Below are 27,254 nucleotides of genomic sequence, written 5' to 3'. Positions count from 1 at the left end.
ATATCCTGTAGAAAGGCCACGATATATGTGCTAACAAGATTTCCCACTTGAACATCATGAAACTAGCCATCCTGGAAACCATGACTATAGTTATTCCCTGATGTTTCAGTGCAATGTGTGAAGTGCATGTAGCCTCGTTACCCATAAAATATTGTCATAGTCCCAATTTCGTGAGGATCAATATTAGGCTAGGTTAAAGACACCATATACATAAATTATATAAGAGATCCTTGAGTCTATTCCCCATGGCCTATCAATTTGCATTCAAGGTTGCACAAGGATAATCTAATCATGCTTGCAAATATTGCATGTTAGGCTTGAAAATCTCCTTAGGATAAGGAGTTGAAAGAATTGTTTCACATGTGGACACATAAATTGTCTACCCAAGTTGTAAACCCATAAACAATTAAAACCAACACTTCTCCACATCATTTAATTCCATCAGAGGAACATTAGAGTTCCCCAAATTGGGGTTGTGTTTCGATTAAGAATTATGGTTTCTAGAATACCATTAATAATCTTCGGGGTTTAAAAGAAATAAAAGAAAAATAAGTGTGATAATCACTCCTACTATGCTCAGAAATAGAAGCCAATCCCCAAACCCTAGTTTGTGAATATTTCAAGTTAATTAAATGAATTTTTTTTATAATTAAGGATTAGATTTTTATGAAGACTAAGGTTCGCTTAGTCTTCTTACAAGACTTAATATGTCACCAATGAAGTCTATTGTCAGGGCTAGATTATTAAACTCTAAGGAATGTCATTAGCACAAATACCTATTATCACAACTCACTAATTGAAAATCAAATAACTATGACATGTTCATATACCAAATGTAACATAACATTTATCATCAATCTGGACACATACATCAGAAATATTTATGGGTGGAGAATATTTAATAAAAACAAATGAAAAGATTTATTTGAAAATAGTTGCCTACAATTGAAGAAGGTTGTGCACTTTTCCAACTGACCATAGGCTCATTTGTGCTTATTATTTCCTAAAACTAGCCATGCCCTTGCCAAACCATGATGCCATTAGGGAAAAACTCAAACTCTTAAGAAAATTCCCAGTTGTGAAAGCCAGTCTCCTTCATAGGTAAACAATGGCAGCCACCCACTACCCTGTAGGCCAAGATTTCCGTGAATTGTCTAGATGTCTTCCTCATTAGTTATAGCTAAACAAGGGAGTCTCTTCTCTGCTAGTGTATTCCTCAACAACCTTCCCTCTAATTTCATGCTATCTGCAACGAATAAGGTTCGTATACTTCAGCAGTATGCTCTGATACTATTGACGGTGCTGGACCCGCTAACATGTCAAGGGAATCTCCCTGGTAAGAAGTCCCAATTAGACCTCAAACCGTTTGGTGTAGGAGTCCCAGCAGTGGGTCGTAAGCTAATGCCTTGACCGCGATGTCGCACAAAAGCAAGTAAGATAACTCTGTTAGTAACAAGGGTGTGACCGCTGCAGTGAGTCAAGGAAGGTGAATGAGAGGTTCTAACACATGGGGGGTGATATGAGTGTGCCCCTTGGCAACCTGTAGTAGTACTCAGCTGAGAAGGGAACACACAAGCGAAGATGCATCACAAGATGGAAAGCAGATCAGTCAGCAATCCAAAGTGATGGTTAAACCAACAACACATCTACAACAAGGTTCATATAATCGCATATGAAGCAGTTCATACACAACTATGTAAGTTAAAAAACTTATATTGCTAAGAAACCAGAGCAGTCCAACTACAATAACAACATATGCATGAAAATGTGCTGACTCTTGTTATATAAAGAAGTGTAAGTCCCAATCATATAATACATCCATGTAAACCTGCTAGCCCCAACAGTGGAATGTTACAGCCACATCCGCCTACTCCTCCAAAGAGATGAACTAGCCATTAGGGGAGTTTTGAGGCCTAAAATGGGTCTCCTAAGGAAATTATAAAATAATAGTGGAAATAATAAAATAAGATTAGATTACATCATCAAATTTTAGAGGGAAAAAAAAAAAAAAAAAAAAAAAAAAAAAAAAACTATTTTTTTTTAAACTCGTATTTTCAACTTATCTACCTATGGGTTTACTCAAATTTCGAGTGGAAAGACTCGTTGGATGCATAATTTTATTCCTCATCCAAGGAGTACCCATGTTGCATACTTTCGATGGACCCCGCTACATGAAATATGAAAAATACATGAAAAACATGATTGCAATCATGTTTTTTCATGTATTTCTCATTTTTTGTGTAGAAGGGTCCGTCGACAGTATGCAACATGGGTACTCTTTCGATGAGGAATTAAATTTTGCATCCAATGAGTACTCTTGCTCGAAATTTGACTAAAAACTTAGGGAGATAAGTTGAAAAAGTAGTTTTATTATTTTATTATTTTTTAATCTTTTTACTTTTTTACTCCCAAATTGGTGAATCATCTCCCATGGTTGACATCATCATCTTGAATCCTATTGGTTCTTATAAATTTTATTTTGGTTGTACATTTTTCTTAGGAGGCCCATTTTAGACCTCAAAACTCCCCTAATGTTCGTGCAGTGGAGAAGCCAAGGTGCCTTACAATATTGTCCAAGCTTTCTCCAAGATAGTCTTATCAGAAGCTTGGCTAACCAAAAGTCTACACAATGAGTTATGAGGGATTATTTATAGCAAAGGGTGGGGTGGTCGTTGACATTCCCCTTTGTGACTGTTCAACTATCCCCATGACTCTTCACCTATTGTAAGACTGTTACATCCACTATTGACACTTGACTTACACTTGAAATAACTCAACATTACAATGCACATGTACCCATGTGAACACAATGGCTTGAGCAAGCCAAACTAGACATCACTCTGACTTAGACAACTATAGAATTCCAACTGCTTAACATCCTCATGTTGATCAATAGTAACATATTGATGCCAAGCTCTGTAGTCTTTGATAGTGTCTGTGTGTTCTACGGTGACATCCGTTTGAAACCTAACCTTTGCCTCCATAGCATCCGAGTACACTATTCAGGCTCCTCTGTCCAACTTGTCTGAAAGCATGTGCAACATTATCTTCAATGTGGCCGGACTAGCAACATACCTGTGCATGATGTCTGCACTGATAGGCAAGTCTAGGCTGGCGGTGATGCACATCAACTCGTCGAAGTACGAGTCAAGCTATAGTCGAACCTGCTTCTTTGTCTTTTCCTGGGTGAGAGTCCCGATTGATGGGATCACATGTGTATGCACCACAAAATCCATACTCTTGAATAGTCGTGCATGGGAAGCCTGCATGCTCGTGATGAACTGTGAGAGTTCTTTGTAATTCCAGATTTGACTCCGGATACATGCTTTCAGCTCAACCACATTGACCCTCATCATCTTAGGCAAGTCAAGTGGGGCCCCCTTGTACTTCATCATCCATGTTTTCATGTCATCAACAACAGCATGCACGTTCGTCAAGATGTGTGCTCTTTTGGCACATCATTGCTGCCATCCGTTGAGATGGACGACTACCTTGTGCATGATACCAAACTTGGAGTACAATGATCGCATAACTGTGTCAAGGGAAAATACTTCATCTAGTATTGCCTTCTTCAGTTCAGCTTAGGTGGACATTGTCACCAAGTCTCCTCCTTGCTTGGCCGTTTGTAGTTCCTTTGCCATTTGCTCATTTTCAGCTATTAGGAAGCGAACACTTGAGCTACTAGCTTCGACATACACTCTGGTTGCATCGGCTAAGGTAGCTGGATATTTGCACACATCAATCACAATCAGCCACAAGGCAACGTGCTTGGCACAACAAGATAAGGTAACCAATGTATTATTATGTTTATTTATGCCCTGACAACTATGTGTTTATGGTAGTATTATGCAGGGTTTGCATGAGAAAAGACACAGCCATGAAATCTTGAAGAAGGTTAAGGTTGAGTTTTCCCTTGAAAGCATTGGGAACCCATGGGATTTAGTCATGGTGTTTGTTGGGACTTTTGTTCCTTCAATATTTTGTGATTTGTTTGAGCTAGATTTATGGGTTTTGATTGTGTCTAGTGCAAGGCCTTGCCACTTTGTTTGTGATGTCATATTTCTATTGGTTTTTCATGGTTTTATTCTTGTTTGTTTCTTGTTCTTGCCTTTTATGTTTTGAGGGTCTTGGGAATTGGTTGGGAAAGAGGAAAGTTAATGGAGCTCGGGGGGAGCTAGATGAAACCCAACAGGTAATGTAAAACCCAGATGAAGCCTGGTGCATGTATAAGGGAAACTGAGGCAAGAGTATGACAACTAGTTGGAGGTTGGGTGCATTGAGGTAAATGGATGGTGGTAGGACAATCATGAGAAAGGTAACGAGGAAAGGTAATGTAGATGGATTTGAGGTGTCAAATGCCTTGACTGTGTTGGGAATTGTTGTTCTCAATGTTGTACATGTTGTACATAAATAAAGGGAGTTCTCTTAACCTTGAACTTATGACATATGGTAATTATGTTGTGATCATGATTATGCTGATGTCTATATATGTATAGATGTATGTATGTTTGTCATTTTTTGACAAGGTTGTTAGGGATCATGATTGTTTTATGCTAATGTTTATATATATGTATGTATGTATGTCATTGTCTAACAAGGTTGCCAGGGATCATTCTTATGGAGGATTGATTGCTTATGTTGGCGAATGGCATGAAGAGGTTCATGGGTTATGAGGAATTTAGCGGGAATAGTAGCCTTGACAGATCTTTAAGGTCAGTATCATGTGGATATGAATTGATATTATGTGATTATACTATGTCTATGTTATGGCGGATAATGTTGAGGGATACATCAGTGGAATGAAAGCAATGTGATCCGTGGCATGCTGGGGCAAGCATGGAAGGTGGAAAGACACTAGAAGCAAGGTTGTCTGGTAGAGATAGTGTGGTCTCTAGATGTGCAGTACTGCTATTGTGTATATGTTGTACATATTATACATGTTGTATCTATGATGTTGTATACATGCAATGTTGTGTACATGTCGTTTATGTAGTGTTATGTACAAATGGCGTTGTGTGCATGTTGGATATGCGACGTTGTGTACAAATGGTGTTGTACACATGTTGGATATGCAGTGCTATGAACATATGATGCTTCGTGCATGTTGCATATGTAGTGTTGTGTACATATGGCATTGTGTGCATGTTGTATATGTGGTGCTATGTACATGTGGTGTTGTGTGCATGATTGTACATGTGGTGATGTGTGCATGTGGTTTTGTGTGCAGATGGTGTTGTGTACATGTCATGCATATGGTGTTGTGTACATATCATGCGTGTGGTGATGTATACAAGTGGTGTTGTGTACATGTTGTGCAGGTGGTGTTGTGTACACGTTGTGCAGGTGGAACTATGTACATGTGCTATTGTGTACACGTCATACATGTTATGTTGTACATGTGTGGTATTGTGTTATGGGGATTGTGTAGCCGCTCTATCGTGACATGTGTATTTGTTGTGTTGTACTTTGTGTATGTATATCTATTGTGTTGTATGTTGGGTATAGGTGTATGTATTGTGTTGTGTTGTACACCAGGTGTAAGTGTATGTGTTGTGATGTACACTGTGTGTATGTGTATGTGATTGAAGAGGAGAGAAGGCACTAGGTGCTTGTTGGGTGTGGCAACCAATCTTGTGTGTGTACGAAAAGGAAAAAGGATAAAGGTAGAAGCAAATGACCGATTAAAGGATAAGTATCAATATTTTACTTTAGTTTTATTATGAATGTGATATATGACTCTGATTTATGATGGTTACATGTGATCTATGATTTTGGTTTATGATGATTGCATGTGATTCATGATTTTGATCTATGATGGTTGTGTTTTGAGCTAATTAGATGTGATATGTTTATACATGATGATTTGGTCAAGAGCTGGTTTGGCTTGTTGTGACAGGAAGTGAACACAATTGCAAGTGCACCTTGTTGACGAGCTACCAATGAGGTATGATTCAAATTTATTTCAATTTATTTTGAATCTAATGGGAATTATGTGTTTGGTAGAGGAAAGCATGGAAATGCCTAGACTTGGTGGTTGAAATTGATTACAAGAGTTAACAATGTCAGTGAAAGGAATTGGAATAGGTAACAATATGTTGGTAAAGCACTTAAGGAGCAGGGTCATTGTGGGACATTGGCACCCAATATTATCCATTGATTTCCATGAGCATGTTATGACCGATATGATGGTTTTGAGGGAGGGATATGCCTTGGTTTTTGGAATTTACGATGCAAGGAAACCTTTCCAAGGGATGGATCGCCTGAGAAAGGGGATGCCAGGGAACTTGGAAGGTGAGTGACTGCACGAAAGGGGGGTGACCGAATTGCCCGAGGGACTCTGTAGCAGAGAAGGGAAGCACGAGGATGGATTTGTTTTGGTCATTAACATTTCCAGATGGAATCAAATGCATATTGGGAGCGTGCCCTGCAACAATGAGTCGGTAACTGTTCACTGAGGGAACAAGTAGCGCAAGGATCATAATGTTGGATATTAGATGCAGGATTGACTTTGGTAGTGGATTTTGGACTTCCTGGGAAGGAGGTGAATCCTGATATTACTTCGAGGGTGGAGGTGTGAGCCTCTAGATCTATTTGTTGCAGATGCAGGCATCGTACACTTTTATTTGCTGGTTAAGCAAATGTGTATATGAATATTATTGTAAATACTGTGTCGAGTTGGATTTATAAAGCTCCATAGATAATATGGTTATTTGTTGGATGAGGCAAATGTGGTAGTTATTGTAAATTACCATAATGAGTTGTTTTATAAAGCTCCAATAAACGATATGATTGTCATGTTTTCAGTAGGTTGTTCATTGTAAATACTGCATCAAGTTAAGGTATAAAGCTCGATAGGTAGTATGTTTTGGTTTTTAGTGGTTTTGCTGGTTGTAGGTGTCATTGAACACCGAGGACAGTGTTCCATTAAGGGGGAGGAGTTTGTAATAACCCTAGGTTAAAAGTTCATGTAACAAAGTTAATAAATGCAAAATAAGAACAAGGTCATGGGACACTTATTCCAAGATGAATGTTGGGCAAAACATCCTAGCCGGTGTTCATTTGGTTTATTATGGCTAAAGGAAATTGGCAAAGGCAATGATAAAGGCTTTAAAAAGGAAAGAGGCATTAATTGACAGTTTGTTTATGAAAATAAAGGAAATAAGGAGAAGAGGAAGGTGAAAGGTCACAGGTAGCATGTAAGGAGGAAATTAAAGGAAAATAATTGAAATTTAAGAAATAGAGGCCTCAATGATAAAAAGGCTTCTAAGGATTAGTTCATGGACTTCTGATAGTTTTTGGTGGAGCTCTCTCTCCATTCTGTCTCTCACACACACTTAGAGCATTCTCAGAGTACTCTAGCGTTGGGGAAAGAAAGGAAAAGGTAGGACAAGAAAGTAAAAGGAAGCAAATCAAACAAGGAAGAGTTGGATCGAGTGGTTACAATGGGATTACTTGCAGGTATCGAGTTGCATATATGATTGCCTTGCTAGTTTTGGCATGCATGGTACATGCATGTGTGTTATTTGTTCTCTTGCTATCATTGGCATGGGTTCAGTTAGATTGTCGGATGGTTTCAAAACTGAGTGGGGTGGTCTCAAGGAGAAACACAAGGCCTAGGAATCCCTGGACCAGTGAAGGTGGGATTGCAACAAAGCCTCATTGTGTATACCCTCGTTGGGCATAGGAATCCTCGACCGATGAATGATGGGATTTATGGTAAAGCCTAGAGGGTGGAGATGGACAAATTACTCCCGATTTAGGTGGAGAGATCTGGAGGCATCCATGTTTGTATAGGATTAATGATCCCTGGACCGACATATGGTGGGATTGCAATAGATCCTGGTAGTGTATATTTCTTGTTTGGGCCTAGGAATCCCTTGGTGGGATTGCAATAAAGCCTGGTTGTATAGATGAGGGTTTCTAACTGAGGAATCCTTGACCAATAATGGTAAGATACGTAATAAAGCTTAGGGAAGCACTGGTCGGTTTTGTTGTAAGTCCCACATTCATGCTTGGAATATGGCACGAGGGTGATTGGCTAAAAGAAAGATTTGGTTCAGACCAATCTATGGTTAGGTGGTACATGGAAGTCCTTGACTTGGTTGGATTTTCATATGTCAATACGAGCTCTTTTGTCTCTTGTGTTCCATGTGTAAATATACCTATTAGTATGTGGTTTTAATGATTGTTCTATCATTGTTATTCTGTTGGTTATAAGCATGGTTTATGATAGACTTTAGTTATGGATCTCATCATGCTTTGGTCAGTAAATGAATTGTTAATGAATTCATGACCTAATAGATGATAATGCAACTATTGTGAGAGGACATTAGACCTTATTGACGAATCTCAGATAAGTATGAGATCCCTATGTTTAGATGCAATTATATGACCTGTATATTACATGTTTATGACATGTTTGACGAAATTCCTGTCATGACTAGTAGGGGTCAGGTCAACTCCTTGCTCAAGTGTTTGTATTAGTAGCTTTATTTCATTGTTATTTATCATATCTAAAAGTTTCATGAAGCTTTGGGCAGAGGTCTAAGTCTTAACACTGAAAAAGTGGCTCAGAATCTAGGGTCGCTAGCACAAAACTACCTGAAAAAGGCCACAGTCTCATGCATGCCTTGCTGTGGGAGCGACTAGAGGGTGTTAGTCACATGGAAGGCTTGTCATGGGAGCGACTGAGGGTCTAGTTCAGTCAAGAAGCAAGTTCTCTTAGGATTTGGACACCTAGAGGGGTTGGTTGGCTCCTGAAGGTTTTGTAGCTCATGATGGAGGTCTTTAAAGTGTTGGTTTGTTGGTTCCACTTCCTTAAGGTGATCTAGGAGATAAAATCATATCATAGTAACTCTTCGTCACATGTTTACCTTGGCAGACCAGTAACCTGGGTAAATGTGGGAAGAGGGTGTTACAAGTGTAATGTGAGTATAGGTAGAGGGGGAGAAATAAAGGTTGTCCTACATCTATTGTTTCCATATGGCACTTGTCCTTGGACATTGTCAAGATTATCCCCATTTTCAAGGCAATGTCACTTTGTCCAATAAAACTGCTTTGTTTGCCATTACATCTACTTGACCATTTTAATATAGAAGAATGTGAAGAAGTTTGATGGAGTTGAAGTAATGGGCTAGCCTTTTCATTCTAAATATCATTTGGGAAAAACAAGAGTAGTGTCCATAAACTGCCTTTCTCACTTGAATGGTAGAGAGTGACAAGTCCCCAAATATCGAGACATTTTAAAACCCTAATTAGAAGAATGAGCAATCTTTGATATAAGGTAAGGTCTCATGCTTGTTTGTTAATAACCTCTCCTAGTCCTCATGTAAGAGCTATTGTTCTTATTCCTTTAGAATTATAAATAACCCCCCTTGCACTTGCAACCTCATAAAACAAATAATATATTATGTACATTATTAAAATACAAATGATCAGAGATATTGTGTAGATAATAACCACGACTTAATGAGGGTTTACAAGACATTGTATGCAACTCCATATGATAGAACGAAAATGAAAGTGGTTGCTATCATGTTAATCAATGAAACTACACCTAAAAGTCGATATAATCTTTATTGATTTGGAAATGTTATTTGATATGATGATTTGTTTATTTTAGATGCCACATAATAACAAAGAAAGAAACACAAGATACATTTATGGCACTAGGAGGTCATGATCCATGTGTATATATTATAGACCCAAACCCATTTCTATTATCTCTACAAGGCGTGTCATATTTTTTTTGTTCATAATGGATTTCAAACTAGAGGTGGGGAGAAAGGACTTCAAAACCTTTGGTCAAGGCTCATATATTAGATACATTATTTAGAAACTTGACAAGGTTCCATTTTCATAGGTGGCTTGACAATTTGAGGTATCCATGGAGCACCTAAAAGTAGGTGTTGGACTTATGGTATCAAGAGTTCATTATTAGATTGCACATCTTACTAATCAAAACCCACCCCCCTATTCTCTTCAAGTCTCATCATTTTAGCTCAAAATTTTTGGAATTAGATGCGAGGAGAGAGGACTTTCTAACTCTTTATCAAGGTTTAACTCTCACATACTTCACTTTATACATTAACCAAGTTTCATTCTCATGATTGATATTGACACCTTGAAGTGACCATAGAGACACCTAAAGATAGGGTTGACCACATGACATTAGAGGTCACGACCCACATGTATATATTATAGACTTAAGCCCATCACATGTTCATTGTAAGGTGTTGTGTTAATGCATTAACTAGGTTAGAGGTAGAGATTGAACTTACAATGAGCGGTCATGAGCCACATGCACATATTGTAGTCCCTTAAGACTTGCCATTTTAGTCCAGTAGTCTTGTGGCCAATAACAAGGAGCGAGGAGTTTCATACCATTGGTAATGGTTTAAATTTCATGGAGTTCACTTGATACATTGACAAGGCTTCATTCTCATATGGTATTTGAATTTCTTAAGGTAGCTACTCAGGAAGTTAAAGGTAGAGGTTGAACTTATATCACAGGGAGACCATGATTTCTATGCACATATTATAGGTCAATTCCATCCCTATGTTATCCATATGTCCTTCCATTATTAAGTCAATCAAGTTAGAGGTAGTGGTTGAATTTAGGGTATTAAGAGACCAAGGTCCCCCACACACATAACACAAAGCCAAAACCGATCCTCATGTTCTCTTAAGGTCCGCCATTTAGGCTAAGTGGCTTGGGACTAGTGGTGGGGAGTGAGGAGTTTAAATTGCATGAACTTCACTTTATGCCTTGACAAAGTTGCGTTCCCACAAATAGTTGGAGTGCTTCAAGGTAGGTGTGGGAGTATCAGAGTTAGGGGGTTTACCTCACAACACCAAAGCTTGTCCCCTTAGTCTTGTTAAGCCCTACCAATTTTGGCTCTTCTAATACCTTGCTCAAGTTTCATTCCCACAAATTATTGCAACACCCTACCACAACGATGGGATATCAAAATATAAAAATAATTTTTTTAGTAATGAAATGTCACAACTCCCACAAATTATTCCAACACCTTATCAAGCTAATGAGGTCTACGAATTTTTATAGTTTTTGATTCCTTGATCAAGTTTCTTTCTTGCAAATTATTCAAACACCTCAACATAACAATGAAAATTCAAAAATAGAAATTAAACTTAAAAATCCATTGACTCCACCAAATTATTCCAATAGCATTAAAATCAATTGACTCCAACAAATTATTCCATTTTATAGCAACAATGACCATCTAAAACAGTAAAAATCTATTGAGTCCATGAATAACATTAAAATTTGTTGTTGAATTGAGGCTTCTGTGATCCATAACATTTATTAAGAAGATTTTCGGCGTAAATCACATGTAGAAAACCTTTGTCGATGCATTTCGAACCAACTAGTGTAGTTCATTGTCAGGGCATTAAAATTTATTGACTTCCACAAATTATTCCATTTTATAGCAACAATAAAAAATAAAAAAAATTTAAATTTAAATTTACATTGGAAAATAATAATTTACATAAAGAACCCAAACTTACAATATATTCTTTTTATATTCTCTCATTCATAAATTGCAAATTAATGAGAATTAATCTCAACTTAGTACAATTTTCAAGTTTCACCAATCCATTGTGTCGAGTCTTGTCGAAAGAAGGCTTGCACCTTCTTTAGCGAGTCTTGTAGCTCTTTCTTCTTATCACGCTGGCACCTTCTACATTTTGCTATTCTTACGGCTCATATGTGTTTTCCAAATATGGTTTTCAATTCGGCATATATATCTCTCCTCATTAGATTGATGTTGCTAATTGCAGGCCAAATATATGTTTTTCTCTGTCCAGGATCTTCTCTGTTATGAGGAAAATAGCATACAATCAGTAACATGTCTCCACGGAGACAACTGTAATGACGATCAATTATATCATCTTAATATAATTACATTCTGATTTTTTCTTTTGAAAAAAAAAAGAGTCTTGTCTCGTTCTCTCGTTTCATTTCGAGCAATCGTTGTTGTATGCTTTGCTTGTACCCTAGCCCGTAGATATCAAAAAGCGAAGGCCCTCGAAGGAGGTTGATTTCTTAATTTTAATTTTAAAGAGATACAACATATCCAGCCTTAAACCCAAAACCTTCATCTCATTTTGATTTTCTCAACCTCCAGTCCCCAATTTATAAGCTCTGGCTTTGTTTTCCGTCGAGCACCAGTGCAGAGCAGCGCGATGGCGATGGCGAGCTTAGAAAATCTACTGCATCACGCGGGCCGTAGCTGCATTAGGTATCATCAGCTGGGTACCGCAAGAACTCTCACACACATCCAATATTTCACATATTGTTCGACTTCATCTTCACCTTCATCTCCAACACCGGAAGAAGCAGGCGGGGACCCTTCAAAGGTAAAGGTAGTTTCATATGCTCCCAGGCCCAAGCCACCCGAAGCCGAAGCCGAATCCAAAGCCGCTGCGGACAGCAATGCACGGAGGCGAGCCCCTCCTTTCTCTCGTTCGGAGAGGGAGGGGGATTCGATCGCCCGACCTTGGAGTCGTGAAGAGAGCCGATACATGAAGGACGCCCCCGTTATGCCCGCGGTCTCGTACCCTGTAAAGGTCGCCCCTCTTCCCGAAGACAGAGTTTTCCAGCAGCAGGACGAGCCCCCGACAGATGAGAGCGGGAGAGAAGGTTTGGGATTGAAACCGCACATGGAAAGAGAGGCCCGAAGGCTTCAAGCCCAGATGTTGAGTCGCGAGGAGGAGATTAATATACCATTCCCACGGCTAGTACCACCTGCCAAGAAGGAGCCCAAAGTAGAGTATGAATTGAAGGATGCCATTCGGCATGTCAAGGTGCGGTTTCTTTGTGTCGTCTGTTAAATCAGTGAATAAATGGAGGGGTGAAGTAGCAGTCATATTAACGTGGAATGAAATTTTCAAAAAGGAATATACCAATTTATATTCAAAGCTTTGTATTTCAGAGTAATTTCAGGAACTTGGACTGAAATTGTGCACTTATAGAAATCAGATCATACCCATAATGGCATTAAACCCGAAATGCCTCACCTCATTTTCTCTATATCCAAGTTACCAGGATACAGATATGCTAGAATCCGGATATGGCAAGGCTACGTCAAAGTACAAAACGTACAATAATATTTTTTAAATTAAAAAAAATTTTAAAATTCATAATGAAAACCCTTCATGAATCACAACATTAGCACTGAAATCATTAGGTAATTTATAATTTGAAAACTGAAATGATGCATCCCGCCCCGTATAAAAAGGATAATAGCAACTACAAAATTCGTTCTTATCAATGATCACTCCACTAATATGATAATGTAGTGTAGGTCTAACTACGTATCTTGAAATGAGTCTACATCTTCATCTTTTGCATATTGCAACTCTACGTCATGAATAGATGATGGGGGCCAGGAATGGTGGAAGCTGCAGTAGAAGGCTGGGCTAGTGGCGTAACATTTTTAAGTGGGTTGAGGTGAATTGTTACATTCAATGTCATGTTTAAGTTCGACATCTTAGCCTCTATATCCCGCATCTTGCTTGGACCTTCCTTTTACCATGGATTAGAATGTGATAGAAGGTGGAGGTTGAATGAACATACAAAAGATCCTTAGCCTTCACAACTTCTTGTCTGTTTCTCTTCATTGAATGTCTAGCCATCTCATATAATGAGGAATTTACAACCTGTTATGGCAACTTGGTGGTCCAACGTTTAGAGATGAATGTTATCCCTGCCATGGAAGCCTTGTCGAATAATAAGATCAAGATGCCTCTCATCATCTATGGTTAGTGGATTTGAAAAGTTACCAATGATTGTACAAATGCTTCAAATTTCTTATGTATTTTCATTGTAATTCTCACATCCTTATCGATCTTTCTCAAAGCTGTTTTGCATAAAGACAAAATTTTGGAATGATAATATTTGGGGTGTAGTCCATACTAGCATAGGCCCAAAGTGTAACAACATAGTCATTTTGTTCCACCTTTTGGTGATTTTGTTCTTCATTTCATTGTAAAATACTTCAAAGGGGTCACTTTCACTTGTCGTAATAATTTCCATTATCCTCTCTAGCATACCATCCATGTTTTTGTAGACTTCCCCCAAGCAAATGATATTCATGTCAAATGTCTTGATCATGGTTAAATTGTTTTTGTAAACTCTATAAGGTATTGGACCCTATCCCACCTTGCATCACTAAGAATGATAGACTTGATTTTTTGCCCTCTATTAGAAGCATAGTTTTAAAAACTAGAACTGGCTTTTGAACCAGTCCACCTATCAAACCTAGTTTTGAACTAGAATTGGATCAAACAGGATTGCATAGGATTCAATGAACCAATCTTAAAAAAAACATAAAATAGTTATTTTTTAATGAAAAAATATTTTAAGATTTCAAACCATCACTCCAAACCATTAGAGACAAAATATGTGAAATTTGCTTATCTATATACCATGTTATGGTGGATATATCAAGATGGCACCAAATGCAGTGCATATCACAGCAAATATATAATCAATGAGGCTCTAAATGGCCTCGAGAGTCCCAACAAATGCTACAAGCTACTGGGCCACTTGCCTACTATGAATCACTATTCAACATGATCACTCATCAGACTCATCATTGCTACTAGACATGGGATCATCACAAACAACTACATAAACATCACCTGGTTTAGAGTTTGAGGACTCTTCATACTCTCCTACAACCTCAATAATGGTAGTAGCAACAAAATGGGAGGCAAATGGGAGGGGAGGGCTGCTTTTATAGGTTAAGAGGGGTTGTTATTGGAGGGAAACAACCCCTTGTTTTCTTAGAAACCACTCAAAATGACTAACCACGGGTCCCATAGCGCAACATAGGCATCTTGGAGCTGGCCGATCCGATTTATGTTAGGTTCAAACTCTTCCACTAGCAAATTGAAATTGAGATAGAGCAAGACCTTAGTCCATACCAAATGACCTTTGTCCTCCACCAAGTCAGCCCTCAAATTGTCCTTCCAAACTTCAAAGATCAATTGTTACAATATATGCATCAACATTGCATCAAGGACAAAATTTCGGCCTTACTGCTTCAGAGCTTCGGCCCAACTTCAAGTCAGCGAGTTTGGCCCTCCTTCAGCTTCAACTCCTTCGCACGTGTGAGACAAAGAGAGAGAAAATTCAACTTCTTTTGCTTGACAAAGACTTCCTTCTCCTTCGCTAGGTTTCCTCCTCCTTCCTTGAATTTCACACCCTTTTACTTCTCCAACAACTGCAGATCGAACTTGTTGAATATGTCTCCAAATGAAGTTGAATAATTGCCAATATATAGTGTATGTGAGGTCAAATTCCCTTGATGAGGCCAACTTGGGATCAACAAGACTAGTACTGGGCCACCAGCTCGACAGGTTGTCACTTGGAGCAAGGTCAATCATTTGACCAAATAAACTGGTGAAACCCTGGCCAATTACCATTCTCACATGCCAATTGAATGGTAAAACACTTGCCTGATGCTAAAGGAACTCACTCTACCCACTAGCCAAGTACCTCTTGGGAATATGGTCAAAACTTTCTGACCGGGGGAGCACTATGGGCCATTCTCCCTAGACACATTACATGGCCCCTGTTCATACCATTGACCTGTCAATAACCTAGGGAGAATGTTTGCCCCTTGATGCTACAAGATTAACACTCCCTCTAATTGAGGGAAGCATTCTCAACTACTCTAAGCTTGTCCCTAAAGTATACAAAGTTCACCTGAGAATGTCAACATCTTGCTCGTCCGCAGAAATGCATTGGAACCTCACTACTCCCTTCTGTACCATATCTTAGATATAGTGATACTCAAATGTGCTTCGACCTGTCATCATGGTCGTCTCTTACACTCGATCCAACAATCCTGCGAGCAACTTCTAAAGCCACATTGATTCACAACTCGCTAAACTAGCTGCAATCTACTCGACTTCTGTAGTTCGGAGTGAGACAAATGTCTACTTCCATCTCATCCAAAATATTATAGCAGAACCTAAAATTGAAGCATCATCTTGATCTGCTCTTCCTGTCTCTTGCACTCTCTGCCCAAATTGAATATGTTTATCCTTGCAACTGTACTTCATCATTTCAATTTGTATCCAACTGTATCATGTCGGTCCCTCAACACATGTGCGACATGTGTCAGCTCAACCATAAATTGACCGACTTCCTTCATTGGGTCCATCACTGCAGTTGCTTTCCGGTCATCCAGACTAGGTGCTCCCTCTGAAAGAGATCTTGCTGTGGCAATCTTGGTGACTCCCTCTGCCATTGCTGCTTCCTAGTCACTGAAGCATATCTGCTGTCTGGCATGGTCCACTCATAGAAGACATACTGCTCTTGAGACTTCTCGTCTGTGAGCATCTAGTCTGACAATCTCAATCTCAATCTCATGACACTCCATCATCCCAAATCTTTGAAGGATCTCAATAGTATACTTCCCTTGACCAAGGAAGTAATGCATGAAACTAGATCCTTCATCTCGAACTCAGAGGTCAACTCCCTCTAACACTAAAGCAAGGCTTGATTGCTCCCTCTATCACGGAAGCAAATACTCGTGCCATTGTTGCTCCCTTTGTCATGTGAGTCCTTTTGTTCCTGTCAAAAACAAGTCATATAATAACAAGATCAACCAAGACTCATAAGGTATCCATTAGTTCGAGAATACCGAGCTCGAGGTGCCTGCTTGAGTTTGTACAAAGCCTTCTTTAGTGTGCAAATGTGAGTCTTTCTCTTAGGTACCTCAAAGCCTTGAGGTAGCTCTATGTACACTTCTTCTTCCTCAATTAGTCCATTGAGGAAAGTGGTCTTTACAGTCTGATGTAACTTCCAGTCCATAACAAAAACAATCGAAATAATAATTCTAATAGAAGTGTACCTGGGAACTGGAGCAAATGTCTCTTCATAGTCTTCTCCCTCTTTTTGGGAGAACCCTCTTGCTATGAATCTCATTTTGTACATCTCTATGCTGCCATCCATTGTATGCCTAATCTTGTAGATCCACTTGGCAGTCACCATTGACTTCTCCTCAGGTCTCAACACAATTTCCCATACATTATTCTTCAGTATGAACTGATATTTCTTCATCATGGCATCGTTTCAAACTTCCTGATTGTCTGCTCCTTCTAAACTAGGATCTCTTCAAGTCATTTGGCATGGTTCTAGATGTCAGTACAATTTCTTCCTCTTGAACACAAATTACTCTGGCTGAGTTTATGCTCGATCTAGGGAGAATCCTCTTGTTACAAACTTTTCTTTTTTCTTTCCGATGCTTCCATCTGTTGCTAGAGTGTTGGTAGTCTTCTCTGCGTACTTGCAAACCTCATTAGGAGGCCATGGAAGAAACAATTATAACCAAACTCAAAATATAACGACAAGAGGATAACCAATAATAATCAGGGAAGAAATATATGAAGTACTTATCTTTGATTTGAGATTTGCAGGGAATAGTCAACTCCCTCTTGATCCTGTCCTTCTTGCAGAAATCACTGAAATCCATCTGCAATCTCATCAAGCTAGAAAGGCTCATCCTCATCCTCATCATCAGCTATTAGTGCATGTTGCTTTCCTTTCCTTCCATGCATGAATCATATGAGCTAGGGTTTCTTTATTCAATGAAGTCAGTACTCTAGGTCTAGCTCTGGGGTTTCATCCACAAACCCTAGGGCTTTCTAAATCATAAACTTCAAGTTTTTTCCTAAGGTTTACAAACCCTAAGTCTGTTAGCTCTTCCTAAAAAAAATGAGAGAGCCTTTCTCCACAACTCCCTCTGGATTTGGAGTAATATTCAATCTATTTAGCTAATGCAAACTTCAACAGCATATGCAAGGCATCTCTTACACATACTTGTCAAGGGCCACGTTTCCACAATAGGACATGATTTATGACAATTTTCTTCTTTCTGGTCTTATCTGGCCTTGAACTAGACCTCGTACAAGATTTAATACAGTCCTTTGAAGCTGCCCAAACAGGCCTAAACATGAGCCCTCGTCTAAAATTAAAACTTGGCTCTGCTACTCTGCTTACTAGAGTTTTATTCAGCCTTATACTTAGTCTCGGCCCCTTCTTCACTGTAAAATTATGAATGCCCTTGATTTAGCCATAGCTGCAGGTAGAAATTGACACATTAATTCTGCGGTATGAAAAAGGTACAATTGGAAATTGAGTTTGCCCTTTCAGAGGTACAGTTTGTTCTTGAGTTTGAGGTACTCGTCTACTTGTTCAATCCTCCAAGATTCACCTCTTCAAACAATGGTAAGAGTCAATCTGAGAACTAGGAACTAGAGATTAGCTCACTCTGGTTTTAGCTTCATAGGGAAATAGTCAAGCTGTTTAATAACCTCTTCAAAACAGATCTCCTTTACAAAATAATCATCAGCAACTTCTGTCCACGGGTTTTGTTCATAGAGTAGAGGTTTTGGCCCTCTTATAGGGCACAACCAGAGTTTTAATTTTCCCAACAAAATACTTCTGAGTCAGGATCATTAATTTGGCAGTTTTTCTTCTTTAGTCCAGCAGATACAAAACAGTCTTCCTTCAGCCTGATCTTAGACAATCAGCTCAGCTTCTTTCTTTTATTAAGACAGAATCAAAGAATCAAAACCTTCTTTAACTTGTTCTCTCTTGCTGCTATGAGGTTTTCTGCCCTGAATTAGGGCTACAGAAATCAGACTAGGGCTTCTCTTTTAATGGCTGTTCTTCTAGGAACTCACAATAGACAAATCCTTCAAGCCTTCTTTCACTGTCAATAGCACCCTTTTTGTTCCTTGCTGGCGCCTCTCCACAGACCTGAGGCAGCTTGGCCCTGTTCACAGTCTCCTGAGGCCTTTCAGCCCTCTGCAGCGTGGACTGAGGCCTTTCTTGGCCTCTTCTAGGCCTGCGGCCTAGCCTCAGTCATCTGTGGCCCTGTCTGCTCATGACCTGAGGCCTCTCGGCCTCCCTTCTAGGGCTTTGGCCCTCATCCAAGGAACAATATAAATTAGGTTTTTACCTTAACCAGCAGACAGATCACTGGGTATCCTTAGTAACACAGCCTGCTTCTAGTCTCTTTAATGGCTGCTCTTTCACCTAGGCTTTGATAACATGTTGATTTTCTAGGGGAATTCTGATCTTCTAGACGAATTAAAAGAGTGGAGAGGAGAGCTGGTGGTACAGGTTCCAAGGAAAAATGCAGAGAATGTACAACACAGAATTCAAGGTAGCTTAGCACAGAATTCTAGATGCTGTTTTGGTACTGTTTCCTAGACATTTTCAGCAGAGTTTTCGCACAGACTTTGAGGACATATTGTTGTTATTAACAGCAGAATTTTGCAGGAGATTCGAGGTGATTTCTGGGGCTTTTATGCACAGAAATCAAGGCTGATATCTAAGGCTGTTTATGCACAGAAATTGAGGCAGAAATTTTCTATGTTCTCGTCATTATCAGATAAAACAAATTCAGGTCCTATTGTTCTGTAATTTCGTTTTCAGATTTTTCTCTCTCAGACTGAATAAGAAAAATACTCTTGCTGGTTTTTCCCTTTGGGGTTTCCAGGGTACGTCCTGTGTCATTTTGTGTGTGTGTAGTTCTGTTAAATTTTCTGCTGCAAATCTGGTTAAAGGTTCTGTGTATTTAATTTTTAAGTACATGCATGTCTGAACACTTAATGAAAATTAAATCAGCTGCAGAACATTCATAAAATCAACACTAGTGACTGTGTTTGATCTGGTCGTTGCCATGGATATGAGTTTGTTTTGTAATATCATTTTCTTGTTTATGTTCTAACTTTGGAAAAGATTTACTAGGGCATCAAACATCTGATTTGCTGTCTTCTTGTCGGATACATGAGGGATTAGATGGTCTTTTATGGCATCCAAGATTATCTACTTGACCTTCACTTCCTTTTTGTTGTGAGCTGCCATGTCCTGTGGATCTGTGGGCAGAGTCACAACGTCCTTGACAATAATCCAAGAGATCATTTTCCTATAGTCAGAGCGTAACCCTCACCTTCCAAGCTAAGAAATTCGAGGCACCATCCAATCTTTTCTCAAATTGGAGGCCTGCTGCAGCCATTTCTGAGATCTATTGCATGAACTCCCAAATCAGAAAATAAAACTTTGAAAGTTTCTTATCACTGGACCTTTTCTTAAATATATTTACTATTGCAAATCCTTGAGAATTTCAATTAGAGATCAAGCTCTGATACCATGTGCAAATTTCAAGCCCTATCTAACTAAATGTCCTTATTTCTTGCTCCCCAAGGTTAGCAATGCACCCCTTCTACTCTTGGAATGCATTGCCCCCTAGTCTGTAATGCTTGGGACAGGGCTTAGTAGTTAAAGATCCGTTGGGGTCTAGGTTGTGCTTCCTTTGAACTTCATCTCTGTGATGGGAAAACCTAAGTGTGCATGGTGGCATTTAGTTGGCTCTTAGGATTCTTTATGCGAGATGTGTTGAGAAATCCATTAGGGCAGCATTAGGGTTTCTTATTAATTTGATTTCTCTTTTACTTGACAATTTCTTGTGATTAGATATTACTTCTTTTTCTTTGCTCTTATATATTCATCATCAAGACAATTGCCAAGAACTTTTGAAGATCACCATGACAACAAGAGAACACAAGATGTAGGCACTCAGCTAGGGCAAAGCCCCTGTGAAGGGGAAAATCCAGTCAAACTCTTCCACTAGTAGATTCAAATCAAATTGAGACAATCTTGACCTTTTGACCAAAACATAGATTCCCTTCATCCACCAAGTCAACACTTAACACAAATCAATGAAGTCATCTAGAATGTTGGTTCTTCTTCTCTGCAACTTTTGCAATTCGGCTAGCATCTTCGGCCTGTGCAATTAACTTCAAATACTTTGTACATATGGCACAAAAACAAAGGAATTTCGGTATTCTGTTTTGTTAAGGTTCTCTTTCTTCTTTTCTTAACTTCACACCCTTTTTCTTGACATCTCCAATAGCAGATCAAATGAATGTGTGTGTCACTCCCTCAATAGGTCGAATACATGGGTATAAATAGTCTTCTTCACGCTGGATGTATCTCTTCATGAAGCCGACTTGTTCTCTCTTGCGGCTGACTTGGTGGAGAAGACAAAAATGACATTTTTGATTTAATAATAAATTTCTTTCTTGTTTTACAAAGCCCAATAAGGGTCTCTTACATGTTGACAAGGATTAAGACTCTAGACATAAACCCTAGAAGCACACAATGGGTGCTTTGATCTAGAATAAAAAAGGGAGTAAAGCATGCAACCAATGCCAATAAATAATTTTCTTTTTCTTTCTTTTGACAAATACATTACATTATGACTCAAATATAATTATGAAGACCAACACTAGTTACATTCTTCAACACTCCCTCTTAACTAGGGAGGTATTCATAATTATACGTATATATAGGTACAAGGATGAACTGAAAATGATATGTTCTATGAAGAGTCATAGCATACACAATGCTAAAGATTAGATACTTGACCAAGGTATCTAACAGGTTGGGACTAAGGTGTATAACAAGCCTCTGCCACTATAGGTACCATCATGCTTTAGCTCTAACACCAACCCACAGGGATCTAGGTATTGTATCCAAGGTCGGAGCTCCACAAGATGAATGATACCCTTCCTACTTCGGGATCTAGACATCATCATAGGCCGACCATATGTCCTCCCAAGCATCTTGCTGCTCCAAGATGCTTCATCTTTCCCTATAAACTAAATCAGATATATCCACTCGTCTAAGCATGCTTCCAAGATGTTTAACCTTCTTATGCAGAGATCTGCCTGTACCATCACAACCCCAATTAGTAACAAACTTTCAAGTATATACAAGTTAGCACAAAACTTTGGGGTCCTCAAATATTCTGATGCTGCTTAGGTCATCATATTATCCAAACACATCTCGTCAGAAGTTTTCTTCTTCAATTTTTTTCAGCCCCAAACTCAGTCTCAACACTTCTTCTAGAATATCTAAATCTTCATTAGTCAACCCTTTGTAGTGCTTTGGCTATTCTCCGATCTTATTCTTTCTTCAAGGTCTTTCACAATAGCTGTCACAATATGTCCTCCCTCTCAACTGGGGAGATATACCCTTTCTTTATCCAAGCTTTTTCTTAACTAGCGGACAAGTCCAATAGAAACCTCCTTCTTTCAGCCACACAGGTTTTTGTATTCTTATCATCATATCATCAGAGAACTTTAACTTTCTGGAACATCATTCCTTCTATTCTTACTTGGCAACAAGATCATTAATGATGTATACTTTAATGTCATCAACTCCCTCTTTCCATCATGCTCAACATCATTATCAAGTTGATAAGCATCTTCAACATATTGAAGACTATGTATTTGCAAATATATATATATATATGAGCATGAAATCAATTTTATCAATATAGGGTTAACATATCATTTCAATGGGAGCATCTAGGGTTAAGGAATCAAACTTTAGACATTCTAAACCTAGTTAGGTTTACAATCAACAAGGGTTGCCTTTTTCTTATCCTAGACTTCAACAACTTTGCTAGTGTTTTGTCACAAACCCTAGATTCCGTTGACGAGACTTAAAGCCTTAGATATCGACAACCAAATTAAGGTAGCAATTCAATCATAGCAAAAGCATTTTACATTTAGGGGTTCAATAGTATGCCCTAGAATTTAATATCAAACTGTACTAGGGTTTTGTTGTAAATCCTAGATACATACATCAAAATTTTAATGTTAGATATACAACAACTTGACCAAGCTAGGGTATGAATCAAACAAAAGCACATACACCTAGGATCTTTTATTAATTGTTTCAAGGGTTTTGTCATAAACCCTAATTTAACAAACCCTAAAATTCTAGGGTTTCATCATATATCCTAGACATTAATAACAAATCCTAAAAGGCTAGGGTTTTACCATAACATTACCAAAACCCTAGACATCAAGATAGTAGGATTTTGATATGTTTTCTAAAATTTATCAACAAACCCTAAGTAGACTAGGGCTTCATCAACATACCCTAAGCATCAAAAGGGAAAGGTTTTACAGTGAACCCTAAAGGTTAGGGTTTCACCAAAGTGAACAAAAGATAAAAAATATGACAAAGGTTGATTTAATCTAAGGATTAATCACCCTAAATAAGAATCTTTACGATTCAAAACCCTAGACATGAGAGAGTTAGTAATATAAAAGAAATTTCAGAATGGCTGTACCCTTTAACATGAAGAAGACCTACTACAAATATTTATACATAGCCTGAGTTTCTTCCTTTACAAACCTTGTAGGATTTCCTAATTGAAGGGCTCCCTTTCATGAGGTATTGCATCAACAATTTATGTACCTGCAACATTTACTAGCAAAAGTATACAAGCACAAGAATATAATCTAGGGTTTCCATTAAACTTTAGAGAATGACTTTCTAGCGATTTAAAGTACAAACCTTTACAAGCTCTAAAACCTAGACATTAACTAATTCTATTTTTGCAAAGGATTGCCATTTACTTTACAAACTCTGGACATTATGAGATAGGATTTCTAAGAGGGAACAAGTGATTGAGGTTTTTCATATGAACTATCTAGGGTTTACAATTCCTAGATATTAATAACTCTAAAATGAGAATTTGTCAATCCTAGAATCATACAAGCAACTAACCCTAAAACATTTCATGCTATATTCTTAACAAATGAACATGCTATATATACCTCCAGATTTCATACCTTTGTCTACCATGACTGAAAGGTTGATATTTCATTGAGCTCGTTGTTCTCCTTGCAAACTGAAAACATAATGTTAAATGACTAAAATATAAAGAGTAATAACAATACTTACTTGAATTTGATGAGGACTTCAAGCTTGTCCAAGAAGGAGCTGCTCTCTTCAAATAGAGTTCTCAAAGATAATATGCCATATTTTAATGATAAAACTTCCTTCAATAGGGATAGACACCTATTCCACAAGGACTGTAGATCTTAATTCCTTTCAACGTTCCCCAAGTTGCAAGGTTGATGGATTTGAAATGTCTCACTGAATTAGATTTCTCAAAACAGTTCTTATTATGCCGAACACATGAGATCCTTCCAGGTCGGCTTTCATGTAACTATTGAGACACGAACCTTATATATATACTCAGATTCTCGTCGCTTTTCTACAGGGGTTTTGGCTCCTTTAATTTTAGGGAGGCTGTAGCTTTGTAGCAGTCCTTAATGACTTTTAAATAATTTGGTTTGGGTCCTTTTCTTTACAGGTTATAAGGACTAACTTTAATCCATAGAAGATGTTGTGAAAATGTACTTTGGTCACCCACTGAAACTTTGTAAATGTGTTTGATCTCTGATTACTGAAGTGATTACACATAGCGCACAAAACTTTACCTTTATTAAACAGAAATCTTGGTCTGGTCTGGGCTCCTTTTGGTTTTTCCAGCTGATGCTTCACGGATCCCTTTTATTACTTCGGTGATCAGAACTTGTGGTAACTTCAGATGTACAGGAATGGGTGACTTTTAGATTGATTTCATGGACTAACATTTGATCACAGAACTTCGCTCTATCTTATAATAAGTTCGGCCTTGTTTAGGCTAAAGGACCAGCCTCTCGGATCTCAATAAAATGCTGTATTGTTCCTTTCACTATATTGGTTCTCAAGCTCTGGATTGCGGCCTAGTTACAGAGGTATGTGCCTAGAAGATATGTTCATTTTGTAGCTTGGATTTTCTTCTAGAAGCTTGACCTTTAAGACTAGAATAATCAGTTCCTTTTACCCTTTTTCATTGTGATCTTCTAGCTACCATGCTACACTGACCTTAGCTCTGATACCATGTTGAGAAATCCATTAGGGCAGCATTAGGGCTTCTTATTAATTTGATTTCTCTTTTACTTGACAATTTCTTGTGATTAGATATTACTTCTTCTTTGCTATTATATATTCATCATCATGACAATTGCGAATTACTTATGAAGATCACAAAGACAACAAGAGAACACAAGATGTAGGTACTCAGCCAGGGCAAAACCCCTATGAAGGGGAAAACCCAGTCAAACTCTTCCACTAGTAGATTCAAATAAAATTGAGACAATCTTGACCTTTTGACCAAAACATAGATTCCCTTCATCCACCAAGTCAGCCCTTAACACAAATTAGTGAAGTCATCTAGAATGTTGGTTCTTCTTCTCTTTAACTTCTGCAATTCGGATAGCATTTTTGGCCCCTGCAATTAACTTCAAATACTTTGTACGTGTGGCACAAAAACAAAGAAATTTCGGTCTTCTGTTTTGATAAGGTTCCCTTTCTTCTTTTCTTAATTTCACACCCTTTTTCTTGACATCTTCAATAGCAGATCGAATGAATGTGTGTGTCATCCCTCAATAAGTTGAATGCGTGGGTATAAATAGTCTTCTTCAAGCTGGACGTATCTCTTCATGAAGCCGACTTGTTCTCACTTGGGGCTGACTTGGTGGAGAAGACAAAAATGACATTTTTGACTTAATAATAAATTTCTTTCTTGCTTTACAAAGTCCAATAAGTGTCTCTTACATGTTGACGAGGACTAAGACTCTAGACACAAACCCTAGAAGCACACAATGGGTTCTTTGATCTAGAATAAAAAATGAGTAAAGCATGAAACCATTCTAATAAATAATATTCTTTTTCTTTCTTTTGACAAATACATTACATCATAACTCAAATATAATTATGAAGACCGACACTAGTTACATTCTTCAACAAGGTGTTGTTTTGAACTTATGTTTCTTCTTATTTTTGCATTGGTAGCTTGAGCAGTGCAATTTTTATGGTTTGATTAATTTGTAAGGATGTCCACAATTAAATTCAACCTTGTTTTCTGTGAGAACTTTCAGTGAATTAAGTAGAAATCCATTAAGATGCATGAAATCAACTGTAAATAGAAATTATTTGTTTTGCATCGAGACAATTCTTGAAAATTATTACTCAGTTATGGGGTGGCACCCAAATAAATAGAGGACATTCAGTCCATTCTAATGTTCCTTGCTTCCTACATCAGTAGAGATTGATAAAAAACTATTGTCTGATTATTCATATCTGTTAAGGATTATAACACTTTATCTTCTGCACATGACCCTTGGTAAATGAGCTTAACATATTTTATATTAATTTTACTACAGGCTAATACCAAATGTAAGTTTGATGAAACTGTGGAAGCACATGTTCTTTTGGGTGTAAATGCAAAGCGAGGGGATCAGGTTAGTGCTATTTTTTTATTTATATATTTCTATCTTGTCAATGTATTTCATACATTATGTCTAGATGGTTGTGATTTAAAGATCGTACAATGTGATTTCATAGGATGATAAATGACATTAATAGATTTTTGGTAAGCATTCAAGGCAGGCAAACTGATCTAATAAAGAAGAGGACAAGAACATTAATTCAGTTGTTTCTTTGGATCTACTCCTGTTCACTGCAAATTACAATAGTAAACGTAAGGAAGAGTGGAAACCACATTTTTCAATTTATTCCTAAACAAGCACCAAGAGATGGTTTAATTTACAAGTTTGCACAAATTGTGGGAAGAGAGGATGCATTGCATTCTGTATATAAAATACTTCAAACTTGTATTACTTGGGAGTAATACAATCAATACCTCTGTTTTTATATCTGTGTAGAGCTGGTAATATCCAAATAAGCCATATGAAGGAATAGGAACTTGGGAATGCATCTAGAATAGAATAATGTGTAAAGTCATGCCAGTATAGCCAATTATCCATTCTTCTTTTTGTGAGGAACAAACTTGAAATTCATGGCATTGGACCTGTAACATCTTTTGGTAACGCCACAAATTCCTTTTCTACATCATCATCAAATGAGCAACTCTTATGGCTGATGTAGCTTCTAAGCCCTGCGTACTTAGACTATGGGCCACATGTATCCTTCTTCATGCTTGTGTTGAGATTGTAGTTGGAAAAGTGATTTTGCATGGATCAAGTGCTATGACATGCAATGACTCACCTTAATTATCTTCTACGATAGTTAAGTAATGAATTTCCTAAGTCAGGACCTTAGATGACAACTTAATTTAATTGCTGGGTACCTTGTTAGATCTTTTAGACTTTTGTGATCCATATTATAAATAATAATGTTTTTCGGATTAATCACATCATTAGGATTTGGTCAACGTTTCGAACCAACTAATGTGGTTCATCCTCAGGACAAAGGTGAAAAAATCAGTCAATCCTAAAGAATAAATAACAAGGATGCATAAGGGTCCAGAGCTAGCCGTTAGTAATTAGTTATTAAA

General features: G+C 38.0%; 1 protein-coding gene across 1 annotated transcript in view; it reads left to right on the top strand.

The window, feature by feature from the left end:
- Positions 1-12,034: 12,034 nt before the first annotated feature.
- LOC149195062 (Ribosomal protein L1p/L10e family) overlaps positions 12,035-27,254 on the top strand; it is a 196,850-nt gene continuing 181,630 nt past the window's right edge. Inside the window, exons 1-2 of the mRNA XM_089405237.1 lie at positions 12,035-12,828; positions 26,122-26,199. Coding sequence (XP_089261363.1) covers positions 12,208-12,828; positions 26,122-26,199 — 699 coding nt within the window. The 5' untranslated portion in view covers positions 12,035-12,207. The remainder of the gene's footprint in view (positions 12,829-26,121; positions 26,200-27,254) is intronic.

This window comes from Pinus tabuliformis, chromosome 2_2 (assembly GCF_031772625.1).
Source record: "Pinus tabuliformis cultivar Carrire ecotype Pingquan chromosome 2_2, CPIR1, whole genome shotgun sequence".
NCBI lineage: Eukaryota > Viridiplantae > Streptophyta > Pinopsida > Pinales > Pinaceae > Pinus > Pinus tabuliformis.
Note: the sequence above shows the minus strand (reverse complement) of the source record. Positions and strands in the feature narration are given on the sequence as shown.